General features: G+C 43.7%; 1 protein-coding gene across 1 annotated transcript in view; it reads right to left on the reverse strand.

Annotated features, from left to right (window-relative positions):
• Positions 1 to 315: 315 nt before the first annotated feature.
• LOC105485014 (ubiquitin specific peptidase 31) overlaps positions 316 to 14,184 on the reverse strand; it is a 97,774-nt gene continuing 83,905 nt past the window's right edge. The window contains exons 14-16 of the mRNA XM_011747166.3: positions 9,616 to 9,774; positions 7,941 to 8,093; positions 316 to 5,831 (exon numbers count right to left, since the gene is read on the reverse strand). Of these exons, the coding sequence (XP_011745468.2) occupies positions 4,255 to 5,831; positions 7,941 to 8,093; positions 9,616 to 9,774 (1,889 nt within the window). The 3' untranslated portion in view covers positions 316 to 4,254. The remainder of the gene's footprint in view (positions 5,832 to 7,940; positions 8,094 to 9,615; positions 9,775 to 14,184) is intronic.

Below are 14,184 nucleotides of genomic sequence, written 5' to 3' on the forward strand. Positions count from 1 at the left end.
AGCATGCTTTCTGAGTTATATGGAGGCCATGCACAATTGTTTTTATTACTTGTGGAAAAAAATGGTCACACTCAAAATGCGCCTGCAAAATACTTTGAAAGTTGATCAAAAGGCAGTGTGAGACAGTGTTCATTTAAATAAAAGCACTGGATTTCTCCCCAAAACATGTAGTAGAGTTTAACAATAATGTACCTTTTATGAAATGAAAGTTAAAGACAGCCTGCACAGTAACTACTTTTTGTGTTTATGATAGGCACTGGTTTGTCAGCAAAGTTTGCCTTTCTCAACTACAAATAATACAAAGTTCCACGCACCTCCAGAATACGTGTTTTATTGAAACTGTGCTTATGATTTGCATACTATTTCAAAAATCCAACCCAGAAACACTAGTTACTTTGTATCCAATAATTATAATAACCTACATAGGAAACAAATCACTTCAGCTGTTCAGCAATTTGTCCGAATGAAATGTAACGTCTGATGCTCCTCTATGTGAAATAAAGCAAGTTTATTTCAAATAAATGAACTTTGTTCGCAGCTCTTCTCTACTCCATTTTCCCTAAAGGCTGCCACTCTTGGTCCCTTTACATACTGTTGCTATTTTTCTCATGATAGTTATTTTAGAGGAATGACAATGTTAACCTCAAATCCCATATCCATCTCATACAAACACAGATGACCCAATGTTAACGTAAAGTGACTGTGTAATGGATTTTCAACCCCTAAATAGTAGAGACAGCTCAGTCTGAAAAAGTGGATGGAAGAGTAAAATGTCTCCAAAGATGAAGGGCACTTTTGGTTTCCAGACGGAACAGACTTGCTCAAGAGAACCACAAGCCTTAGCCGATTTGACCAGAATCCACGTGATCTCTTTTTCCAGGAGAACTGTCACTCCATTTAGGACACCATCACATCCCCTGCTTGATGGGCTGTGCTCCCAGGGCTCCTCAGCTACAGCAAATCCCTGAAGCTTTCAGTTTTGCCTCTGTGCTCAAAGCAGGCCCTCCATAAATGTTTGCAGAATGAATGATGAAAACAAGATTGCAAAAGGGTGTCAGGCAGCCTCAAAGATAATTACAATATTTTAGCACACCACAAATACTCCCACATCCGTTTCCACTGGTCCAGCATATTATTACTTACTTTCAGTTCAGCTGCTTTCAGGATGAGAAAATACAAAATGGATGGGAAATGGTCTAAGACGACTGGAGCCTAATGGTTTGAGTTTCCACATTATCTAAGGGATTACCAAGACAAGGTGTAGGGCTGTCTTAAGGAATGATATGGCCTCAGTGCAATGGATGTTTACAAGAAATCAAGAATAAAACTTTTTTAAAAAAGCAAACAAACATTACAGATACAACGTTACTGCTGGTGATTATTTTGTGCCTACTAGGAAATGACCGCTCTAATCAGGCCCATCTAGTTGTCAACCAGAAACCCAGGCCTATCATCCTTAGCAGATAATTCTTAACCCCAAAGCAAATACATGTTCATTGTGCTAAATACCACTGGGAAAATTTTAAAAACAAAAACAAAAACAAAAAAACCACCAAGTCTCCAACCCTACCAATGATCTAAATTGAATCAAGTAACTATTTTCCCACAAGATACTTCTCACCTCAAGGAGCACCTCCAAACTTTTGGGTCAAATAACCTTTTCTGTGGCCTAAAGTTGTACCTAGCAGTTGGAGATAATGAAATTTTCACTGTTTATCAACCACGGAAATAAAATAGCTTCAAGATGTCTAGACATTGCCATGATACTTCCTGATTTTTTCTATTAAACCTGAAACAAGGACTAAACTCCACAGACATATAGTTTATAGACACTGAAATTTTATTCTAGATCCCATGGAAAACCAAAGGGATTTGTAGAAACTTTTTTCCTTTTTTTAAGTCACTAGACATTGTGGAAAATCCATTCCTAGGTAACTCAAGAATAAATAAAAATATTTACCACTGTGAACATTAAACTAGTTTCTATTAATGTTTAATTGACTACAGCAAAAAAGAAGTGTTATTAAAAACCTTTGTCTAATCAAACTATAATTGTTTCAGAGATTCAGATAGGAGACTTCAAATGAAATCTACCTATTAAACAAATATAAGAGATTTGAGTTAGACATTCAATTCCTGATATGGATGATCTCATATTTGGTGCATCTTTTTCAGGTGATAAAAGCGATACAGAAAAACGAGAGTGGTGGCTAAACACTGATGGGGCTGTGATGTGCTGGGCTGAAAGCAATGATAGCATCGAAGGCAGCCAGTTGCCGCAGTTGTACTGAGCAGAAGAGAGTGGTGCTGCTTTGAGAACCCACCAAAATCTGAACAGTAAAACGAGGACAGCGAGTGAAGAGGCGAGTACAGGGCTGTGTGCAATGGACAACAGGCTCACGGTCAATGAATCATGTGGAGCACTGTGGTAACTTTCACGAGGCTGAATATCTAAATCTTAAATACTGCCAAGGGTCTAAAATTCCAGCTACCCTCAACATAAGTGGCCTCCAGACTTGCAAGTTACCAGCTAATGCTCAAATTAGCAGCAAAATAAAGTTAAGTAACCTACTAAAAACTTTTCAAACCCAAGAGATATTCCTGGGGCGGGGTGGGGGCGGGGGGGAAGGCAGTGCAGAATTCATAGCTATGCATGCATATGTCTTGTAGTTACTTCACACACAGCAATACTGAAAAGGGAGGTTATACATGGATCTGTGCACCAAGGGTTCAAGAATAACTTGAAGAGTCTGACGAAAAACGCTAATACTTAAAAGAACATAAAGTTAGCATGCTGTATTTAGCGGCAAAGTGACAAATGCTATGCAGAGAGAATCAAGACCCTCACACTCTTGACATTTAAAAAAAAAAAAGAAAAGCTAAAAATTAAGCAGGAAAGTATCGCCAGAAGACCTCGAAAAAGCTTGCAAAACTACATATTTTGCTTTTCTGTGAGCTTTTTGTGAGGTTCTCCTTTTTCTTAGTAAGAAATGCAATTTGCACTGACACGGCCAGATGGAACACACTCCAAAGCCTGCTTGTGAGTTCTGGGCATGAGATGAAATCTCAAGAACAAAGAAGAAATAATAAATGAGTTACTGAAAAGCAGCCCTAACAGAGACTGACAGACAGGATCTGAAGTGCATATGTAATACTCGATCACACATCGCTTCAACAAACCACCATTGGCTTTTGGCAGAAGGCAACTTCTTTCCTCTCCAAGCTACAAGATGGGGGAACATGAGCCCGCAGACACAGGGCATCGTGGAGCTTCCCACCTCTAACGGAAAAAAGCAACACCTGACAAGGAACATGATGTCCAGTCTTTCACCCAGTTTAGAATCCAGAAGTTTTTTCCAGGAATCTGTCAAAGGTGTTAACTGCTCTACTACAGTGCAAAATTCCAACGGCCTTAGCTAGTAATTTTAGAAGGAAAAAAAATGAAACAAGTGACTAGCTTTCTGGCTATGTGATCTGCCACCTCTTAGGACCTATCCCAAGACAGGTTTTGGTGCACACGTCACTGCAGATATGAAGGTGGTGAAAGGCTTCATTTCTACCTCAAAAACGTCTATCTGTGGCAGTAGGAGAAATGACACAGTCACCCACATGGCACCTTCCTCTTTAATCCATTTACTGGTGTGCATCCATCCTAGACTAGCTGAGTATATACCTGAGAAACATTAGTGTTAAAATATTGCCCTTTACAAAGACTGGTAGATGGGGCGAAAGTGCAGAAAGCAACAGTTTTTCCCTCGATTTGTTTCGTTGTTAGAGTCACAGTTTTTAGAGCTCCTGGTGCCACCCACAATCCACAGCAAGGACAAGTCCTGCTCAGAAGAAACACAAGTCAGCTCCTTCCTCCTTCCACGCACTAATGGTAGCTTTACTGGTTCCCAGGTTTCAAAACCCTCATATCCAAAGAAAGTCATTAGAGTTCTCTAGAAAGAAATATGTACAATTGCTAAAGGGACCGTCCTGGGTATCATCTACAATTATTCCAGTTAGCTTGGTGTCAATGTTTTGCCTATGGCTGTTATTTGGTTCAATGGCAGAATAAGGCGACGCTTTGAACAATTCGCAATTGAATTACACACACACACACACACACACACATACACTCACACACATACATAGAGTCGGGCATGTGACTCAAAAAAATACAAAACAAAAGCACACGGGACTTTGGTGGGAGGGGAGAGGTTCTAAATAAATAAACATCTTTACAGATAAAACACTTTGATTGCAGAAATATCACTGAGGTTTTTGAGAAGGCCGTGCAGAGGTTTGCATGCTAGAAGATAACTTTTTTGAGGATTTCTCTGCAGACTGCCTGCTACCAGGAGACGAGGGAACTCCAGAGTCCAGTTGGGAAGACTTGGATTTGCGAGCGGACAGCAGGGAATGTTTGGCAGAAGCAGGGTCCTTGGAGACAAGCTGCTCTTTTCCCGTTGCATTTGCATTTGGCTGCTGGGAAGCTGGAGGCTGGTGGCCTTTCTCCCCCTTGTCGTCCCCGGTGTTCTTACAGACGGACTTAACAGAGCTCCCACCAGCCTTTTTAGAGAGCAAGGCTGTCTTGCCAAGATCTGTCGAGCGCCGTGTTTCCTTCTGTCTCAAGGCTGACTTGAAGAAGGACAGCCCCTTGTCCTCAGACTTGCTGTCCCTCTTCAAACCAGACTTGATGCTTGCACTGGGGGAGCGCAGGCTGGCCATGGAGGAGCTCCGCACGTGCTTCCCGGCCCCCCTGCCCTCCCCTGCTCGGGCCTGGCTCACCCGAGGGGAGTTGGGTTTGGAGGCAGAGGTGGCGCTGGCTCTGTCGGAACCCAAGCTTTGTCTGGAGCCCTCTCTACTCAAGCTCCGGTCTGAAGTCCTGCTCTTCCCAGGTGGGAAGGGGCTCCTTGTGGCAGGGCCCGAGGCCTTTTTGGCAGACGTGGAGGAAGCAGTGTAGGTGAGGGCCGAGGCTGACTTCTGCTTCTGTGGCGAAGGAGACGACACGGAGTCCTGAGATTTCGGGGATGACTCCTTTCTGGGTTGGGCAGGGGCAGGGGCAGGGGATGAATGCCGTCCACTGCCCCTGGAAGAAGAATCTGCTTTGCTGCGGGAGCGGGAGGGTTTTAGAGAGACTTTTATAGGAAGAGGAGAAGAAGGGGATGTACTTGAAAGGGATGACTCCTGGCTTGCCAAGGCTGGTCTCCCCTTCCGCAAGCTTTTCTCTGGCTCAGAAGTGCCTTTGGAACTGGGGGATTTCTTGGTTGTGCTCTCTGGTTTCTTCGTGAGTGAGCCTGGGTGGCTGGGGGGTTTCACCTCTTTGACTGGAGAGTTGTCTACAGAGTCGCTCTGATCCACATAGGCAATCTGATTATTATTATCAAATGGATCAGAGACCGGGGGCAGGCGGTCCCCTTGTGCTGAATGTTTGCTCTGTGTATCTATGACACTGGAGTTCAATCTGCGGGTGTCCGATTCGTCTTTGAACACACCTTCCATGACAGCCAGAGGGGCCCGGCCCACAGCCTTGTGCTCACGGCGACTATGACTGTCGCTTGGTTCCTGGTAACTGTTAGAAAGGTTCCGCAAGCTACCAAAGCAAGAGATGGAGACCTTGTCATCTGCTGCCTCCCCAATCTTCTCCAAGGTGGAGGCAGAGCTGTGAATTGGCGAGTCCCCTGAAAATCGGGATGGAGAATTGGAGCGCATCTGCAGCTTAGCAGACAGGGACCATGAAGGTCTCATGCAATTTTCATTGACGGCCAAGGGGCTGGTGACAGAAGATCTAGATGACAAACTCTGACGCTGGACACTTCTCACAAATGGTCGAGTTGAAAAGCCTCCTGAACACAGCAAAGAGAATACTGTTAAGCTAAGCCAATGAAGATGTTCTAGCAACACTGTAAGACACTGAAGGTGAAATGAAGGTAAGCCTCATGGGATGAAAGGAGCATGACCTTCAGAGCCAGCCCATCTGGGATCAGGGAGTCCCAGTGTGGCTTTGACTTCTCTGAGCCCAGTTTCCTTATGTATAAAATAGGGACATTCTAACTCAGGATCATTCTAACACAGCAAACTTCTATTCGCCTCCTTGCCCTACATCAGGGCTTGCCATACCTTTTCCTGTGAAGGCCTAGACAGCAGATGTTAGGCTTTACAGGCCAAACATTTAACTCCGCCACTGCCACATGAAAGCAGCGACAGGTGACACAAAAGCAAATGTGTCAGACTGTGTTCCAAAAATCTTTACAAAGAAAGGCAGTAGGCTGTATTTGGCCTGTGGGGCTAGAGTTTGCTGACCTCTGGTCTAACTCACAGGGCAACTGTGAGAATTAAATACAATCTTAGAAGTCCTGTGCCCAACAGAGCACCTGGCACTCCATACATGCTGTGAGCTACTGACCCAACTTCATTACCTTCCTGAAGGTGACCTGGGGCTCACAGAAATGAAGTCCTTGACCAAGATTACACAACTCATTAAAGGAAGTGCTAATACCAGAACCCAGAACCCCTTGACCCCCCAACCCACCGCCGGCACCACTCAATTCCACATGTAAGCTGGCCTGTAACTGTTGACTACAGATGTGTATCAACGGAAAGAACTAAAAAGACTTGGATATCATATACTCTTATTTCCAGTGACTTAAAACTTCCAAAAAAATATTCATAATCAGAACCACATATTCCTATTTGGTGTGGCTCAAAACTTCCTAAGAAAATATTCTAAATTAAATTTTATATACAATGATACTACAGTTGTGATATTTACAAAATTCTGTCTTTATAGAGCCTAAGAAATAGGCTCTATTCTGTGGGCACCACCCAGCACCATTACACAATGATGATGCTTAAAAGGATATTGATTTCACCAACTGCACTGCTTAAAAATAGATCGAGGCAAACCTTATTGAGGCTTATTGTTAAAATGACAGTGAATTCTAAGTTTAAAGGCAGTAATGAAAATAACCTCTGCCTAAACAAGCAAAGGTTCACTAGTCCGTTTTCCATGATATGTGAGGAGCCGGAAGGAGTTTAGGAATTGCCGTCCAGTATTTTTATTTTACAAATAAAGAGGAAGAGGCAACAAGCCAGAGCTAGAGCTATGGTGCAGCTCTCTTCGCCTGGCATTCTTCCTCCAGACTCCTGCAATTTTAACTCAATTTCATTTTCTCAGAATTATCCATCACCACTAGAAGCAGATTACAGTGATCGAAATGCTGGCTGCAGACTGAGACTTGTTGGCAGATTGAGTCACCGTGCTCATTATAGAAGCTGTACTCACTCCTCCTTCCAGTTCCCGGTACTGTGGCTGCCCAGTCCTTCCCACACCACCTGGGTCCCTGTCGGAATTAAGGTCTACCCTGCCATTACTCAAGCAGAAAGTGAAAGTTTAAAAAGAAAAAAAAAAAAGTTCAATTTTTATCAGACTTTTTACTATCTCTATGCAAAGGCAACAACAGCTTTTGTTTTAGATGCTTCTGTACTAAAAAGAACATTCCACAGCTTCCTCCCCGGGGAGCAGCATGGTGGAAAGGTGAGGCACTCCTGGGGCCAAGACAGCAAGGGCCTCCGTGCCAAGCCTGGAGCCGACTCCCCACCAGGTGGCCTGGGCAAAGCAAAACGTCTCTGAGCCTCTTCCCGCTATTCTGCTTTTTAAAACACTTTGAAAAAAAAAAAAGAGTATACATTGGTATATAAAGCTCCAGCCTCCACAAGAGATCTTGAAAGTGGAAAATAATGAAGTGGAAGGAGAAAGTACTGGGACACAGGAAAAGCAAATGACTGTGTTAATACAAAATGCTTCTTAGGATCATAACCCACAGCTACACAGCTCCACTCCCTGTAGCTTCCTTTGCGTTCTCCTACCACCTCCTTCCTAGGAAAAACACGAGGGACTCTGCTGTGTCTATGAGTTACCATTCTGGAAATCTGTCACCAAAACCCACACCCACCATCATCTTCACTCCTTTCTCCAGTCATCTCCACGGACTCAGAGAGCGAGGCCAAGGAAGTGCGTCTGGAGGAAGCTGCAGAGGTCACGCTGGCTGGCTTGCTGCCCGGGAGCCGGCTCACCCAGTGTTCGCACAGGGAAGAACTCGTGGAGCCTGCAGAGAAGAAAACAGGCATGGAGGTCAGGTTGGGGTCCCTCGGCCAGCCTGAGCCACACACACCCTCATGAAGGTGCTACGAGCTGAGCTGGGTGGGTGCTGATGTCCTCACCCCGAGGTCAGCATCAATTCCCAGACCCTGTGTCATGTCGTGCCTGCCTGAATATCCCCAGTTAAGAAGAAAAGATGGAAGGCAGACTTCCGGACACATGAAATTTGTAGTAATAAAACGCAAGGATAGGGATGAATACTTTATAATGTAAGTCTGAGTCTTAAGAATTGGCAAGAGAATGGAAGAGACAAGCATTCATACATTCACTCTACAAATATTTATTAAGCATCCACATGCCAGGCACTGTTCTAAGCAATTGCAGTAATATTTTTTACACAAAGAAAAGAGAGTAAGCGGCAGTGTCCTCTTTTTCTCTCAGCCTCATTGTTTTATGGAAATTTGTAACCATTTCATAATATTAATAATATCCACACACATAGCTATATGTCAATCTGCGCTGTCTGTTCCAGGGATGCCCTTAAATATTTATTAGGGCAAGAGAAATTGCTCTTGAAATGGAGTACATGAAGCAGCATGACTGTCTCAAGTAGACCTCAAGAAGGTGTCATTTCTGAGCACATCTGAGACTGGTGAAAGAGCACTGGAGTTACCGCTCTGTTAAGTGAGTGAGTGGCTGTACACTGGGTGGGCTTGGCCCCCAGCAGTGGGTCACTCTGTTTGGGAGATGCCTTGTTTTCGATGCTTTGAACTCACCCCCTGCAACCTTCAAGAGAAGCAAGGATTCATAGCCCCTAACCTGACTGCACATTACCACATTCCAATCCTCTGTCATGCTCTCTTGAAGTCAAACTCTGCATTCAGGAACGTGTGTCCCACTTGCTTGGATTATGTGTGGCTACATTCATATTGTGTGTGGGTACTGGTCCCTGTGTTTATTAAACACAACAGGCTGGATGTCATCCAGCTAACCCCAAACTATCTAATATTATCACAGCCATCAATCCTTCTCCTAACAGAATAGGCCAATCTTCTCACTGGAAAAGTGGACTATTTGTAATGGTCCTTTACCCTTTACAAAATGTTTTAACACACATTTGCCTAACTGGATGCTACCATGAGGTAGGCATTATTATTACACCTATATTACAGATGACTGCTATGTGGCCCCGATGGGACAGGCTCCAGATAACCCCAGGACAGAGAGGGTAGTATGCCACGCTGCTTTTCAGCTCATCCATGCATTTATCCAAAAGTACACATCATGAACTTTCTTTGCACCAAGTCCAACCCACTGCCCCTGGTGAACTCCGCTGGGCCACAGCTGCTGTTACATTCCTCCCCAACTTCCTTGACTGCAATCATTTTAGTTTCCAGATTAAATGGAAATGTAAGGATTCATCTGATCAAACTAACAGAGTCATGAGACCCTCCAGAGAGGTCCTCTAGACCATTCATTACAATCTTTTGCTCTGAAAAAAACTGCCCAAGAACAAGAGTGGACCTCACCTGCCACTGAGCTGTTGGCTGACCATGACGGGATGGCTGTCCGCCTCTGGTAGAAGAGGATGTATGCTGTCTGCGTGCAGACCTCATCTTCTGATAGCTGCTGCACATCACTGTCGTCGAAGCAGTACCAGAGGCCGTCCACAGAGTTCTTACAGTATGCTGCCAAAGAGAGCCCGCCATCAGCACCAGGGGAGGCTGCACCAGCCACTTCATACGACCCACAGACACCATCTCTTTGGCTCATCTAATTAACTCAAGAACGTTTTAAGGCTGCATGTAGCAACACAGAAAGAGGCTAAAAAAAATTCTAAATTCTATATCACACTCGAGCAAACTGTCTTGAGAAATTCCAAACTATTCCAAGTAGATGCAGTTGTAGTTCATCTTAGAAAACACACACTTATCTAAACCAATGAGTCTGAACCAGGGACCTGTGTGTGTGGTGGGGGGAGTGGGATTTGGCAATGAATGGAGACATTTTTGATTGTCACAACTCAAGGGAGAGGTGTTACTGGCATCTAGTGGGTAGAGGCCATGAATGCTGCTAAACATTCCATAATGCACAGGACAGCCCCCCGCAACACAAAATTGTCTGGTCAAAATGTTAACGATGCTAGGGTGAAGAAACCCTGAGTTCAGTGTGTTGCAACATTTTAGGTCTATTACAAATAGAAAATAATATGAATAGAAATAACAATATAATGATATGACAGCAGATAATATTTAACACTTATTATGTGCCAAGCATCTTATTTAATCCTAAGATTTGTTCTCTTATTACTCCCAATTTCCAGAGGTTGAAAAAGATTAACCTGCTTGCCCAAGGTCGTGCAGCTGGTGAAAGGCAGGAGCCCAGCTCATTTCAGGTTTATCAAGTCCTTGGCTTGCACTTAAAGCCCTACCCTGCCCTGCTTCCCTCAGGGAGGAGCACAAACCATGCTCCATCGAAGTTCCTTGGCAGACTAAGAACACACGAGCTCATGAATGCAGGAGGACTTCTTTCCAGTCCAAATTCTAAGCCTGAGCTGGAAATAAAGAACATTCAAGTAGCAGCAAGAACAGACAAAAACTTAAAGAGTTCACAAAGCCACTCATCCTGCAAGGATATATCAAAGGGTTGGATCAAGTTTATATATCAATATAAGCTTGATCCAGAAAAGTACATTATGATCACATTTTCTAAAAATATGCATTTATTTGGGGTGAGATGAAATGAGTGCTACAATATTTAGCTGAATGCTGGAACAGACTCAGGATGGCCCCAGGGATGTGCCAGATAAGGTCCTGAGAGGTACCAAGAGTGACTCCCTCAATGGGCCGTAACCATTTCCACAAATATGGAGCCTTAAGAGATAAAAGGGACTCAGGTGAGAAAGGGCTACACCAAACAAGTCCCCCAAAAGGAGAGCATGAGTAAGAATCTATGAATGGAGGGAGGGAAGTTATTTGCAGCTGAGAACTTGCCGGAACCAGAAGGGAGAGAAATTAAAATGTAAGCAGCAAATGGAGCTCTAAGAAAACAGCAATTGTTTGGCCAATGGTGTCTGGTCAGGCTTGATGCACACATGACCCAACAGGGGAGCAGCTGCTCTTCTGGAGTGGTGAGTGGGAGCAGAGCTGTGAGGGACATGACCAGGAAGAGGACACAGAACAGGCTTGCACTCCTTTCAGTCTGCTCCTCTTCAGGATGGTCTCTTCTCAGTAACAGTGTGGAAACTGAGGCAGCACAGCAAACTCATTAATTACAAAATAATTCTACTTGCTTTTCTTCCTAGAACTATTTTCTTAAGTATTTTCTAGGCCAGTGCTACTAGAATTACGGCTCAGGGACTGACACAAGCCCACATGAGAGAAGCACCAAAAAGGAGAAAAGCATTTAAAAACTTTTGTAGCAATCTGATACTGCTGTGATGATTTTATTGTATTTTTACAAATGCACTAGGTTCATAAAAGATTGGAAATTTTAAAGTAGAAAAAGACCAAGTTCTTCATCACAGATGGTGTGAGAGGCACTGTTCTAGAATCCTTATACAATCGTTTATATCATTATACCATCAATTATAGCTAGAACCAGTGCAAAATAAAGATTACATCAAAATAAACATTCCAGGCTGGGCATGGTGGCTCATGCCTATAATCCCAACACTTTGGGAGGCTGAGGCAGAGGACTGCTTGAGATCTGGAGTTCAAGACCAGCCTGGACAACACAGTAGGCCATGACTCTACAAAAAAAATTAAAAAATTAGGCCAGCATGGTGGCACACACCTGTAGTCCCAGCTACTTGGGAAGCTGAGGTGGGAGGATCTTGAGCCCAGGAGGTCGGGGCTGCAGTGAGCCATGATCACACCACTGCACTCCAGCCTGGGTGACAAAGTGAGACCCTGTCTCAAAAAATAAAATAAACATTTCAAATGGAAACTTAAAAATGGGGGTGGGGGTGGGAGAGCATCAGGAAGAATAGCTTAATGGATGCTGGGCTTAATACCTAGGTGATGGGATGATCTGTGAAGCAAACCACCATGGCACACATTTACCTAAGTAACCAACCTGCACATCCTGCACACGTACACCTGAACTTAAAAGTTGATGTTAAAAAAAAAAAAGAAAAAACTGAAAAACAGAGTATCTTTAATTCAACAACACTAAGAATATTTAAAACGTTCTCTAAACTAAGACTCTAAACATCTCATATATTAGAAAAGTGGTGGTATGGCCTCAGCATGAGAAAGGGGAAAGAATACAGAAAACATCTGAGCACATCCTGGGTAATGGGTCCCCTGAGGTCAGCACGACCACTTTCTGGCTCACTAACGTGGTAGCCAAGTTAGTGGACAGTTACCTGCCTCAGGACACAGAGCTAGAAAGATGCGTCTGGCTTTTAACCCAAGTTCCTTCCACCAAACTGTACTGCCTCTGAGGTAGTTGGGGGTTTCCAGGCATCTTCCCAAGGTCTGTTCTATTATATAAAGAGCAACATGATGCTAAAGTCTAGGCTGTCTTATTCTTCCCAACAATTTCTTCCTAGAAACTATGTAACAAGTCAGTCCGTATTTTCTTGAGAAACAGTGTTATAAATGGAAAATGCATTCTTTACCAAAGCTGAGCTGGGTGAATGTCAATCCAGGATGCTGGCAAAGGTGTTAAAACACCCGGTGAGTTGTGAAGTTAAATGACCTCCACGTCCACAAGTATAGAATTCCATCACTCAGTACCAAAGAACACAGACATGACTGGTAATGCCACAAAAGCAAAAATCCAACGAGACACAGTATTTGTACACATGGCCCCCATAAAATAGAAATCTAAAATATGTAAGATACCAAATATACTATTATCATCATTGAAATATGGCTTAAACCAAAGTACAAGGCAAAATATATCTAAACACTTAATTCATATTAACTTGTGTCTTCTACGAAGTGAGAGCATCTTTTAAACTTCTCTAGCTTCTTTCTCCCCTTGAAAGTGCTTCCTAGAGCAGGCAGAGGCAATCCAAGCCATTCCATTAGGAGATGCACTCAAAGTTGGGATCATTCCTCTCACCAACAATTGCTGCCTGCAACATTTAAATATTTAAAGAACTTCTGGCAGTAAAATGAGTTTGAAAAAAAGAAAAATACCTATTTAAAGAACTTGAACTAAAAGGGTTTCAAAAGTAAAAGATTATTGTGTCCAGTAATCTTCCCAACCCCTGCCCTCTTGGAAGAGAACAGAGCAGACTGAAAGAGTGAGTGTGAAAGGTAGCAAGGCCACGGACTCCTCTGCCTTGGCTGATGGGGAGGGAGGTTCATGGCTAAATACTAGAGAAAAGAGTCCCAGAGATTTAATAGTACCCAGGACTGGGCAGACCCCACCCCTCCTCCACCTCTCCCTATCTTTATAAATCAATGGTCAGCACTAGCACTCGGGGTCTTGTTGCAGAAACCACTGAATTAATAAAGAAAGTCCCTGAGAAGTATGCATGTATAACACACTGAGTGTGAAGGATGCAGAAATCCAAATCCTAACCACTCACATGGAAAATCAAATTAATCACATCAACCCTCACATCAACAAATAAAGCCCTGAAATCTGCCTGGCTCCCAAAAGGCTCATACAGGCCCGTAGCCCAATGATTCCATTTCTGAGACTCAATCTCAAGGAAATACAGAATTAAAATTCAGAAAAAGTGAAAGAGCATAAAGATATTCATCAGTGTTACATGAAAAGTTAAAAACCAGAAACAATATAGATGTTCAGCAATGGGTAAGGGTTACATAACATTAGAGGTCTATCAACAGAATATTCTGTGGTCATTAAAAAGTATTTAAGGCCGGGCACGGTGGCTCACGCCTGTAATCCCAGCACTTTGGGAGGCCGAGGTGGGCAGATCACGAGGTCAGGAGATCGAGACCATACTGGCTAACACGGTGAAACCCCGTCTCTACTAAAAGTACAAAAAATTAGCCGGGCGTGGTGGCAGGTGCCTGTAGTCCCAGCTACTCGGGAGGCTGAGGCAGGAGAACTGCGTGAACCTGGGAGGCAGAGCTTGCAGTGAGCCAAAATGGCGCCACTGCACTCCAGCATGG

This window comes from Macaca nemestrina, chromosome 18 (genome assembly GCF_043159975.1).
Source record: "Macaca nemestrina isolate mMacNem1 chromosome 18, mMacNem.hap1, whole genome shotgun sequence".
NCBI lineage: Eukaryota > Metazoa > Chordata > Mammalia > Primates > Cercopithecidae > Macaca > Macaca nemestrina.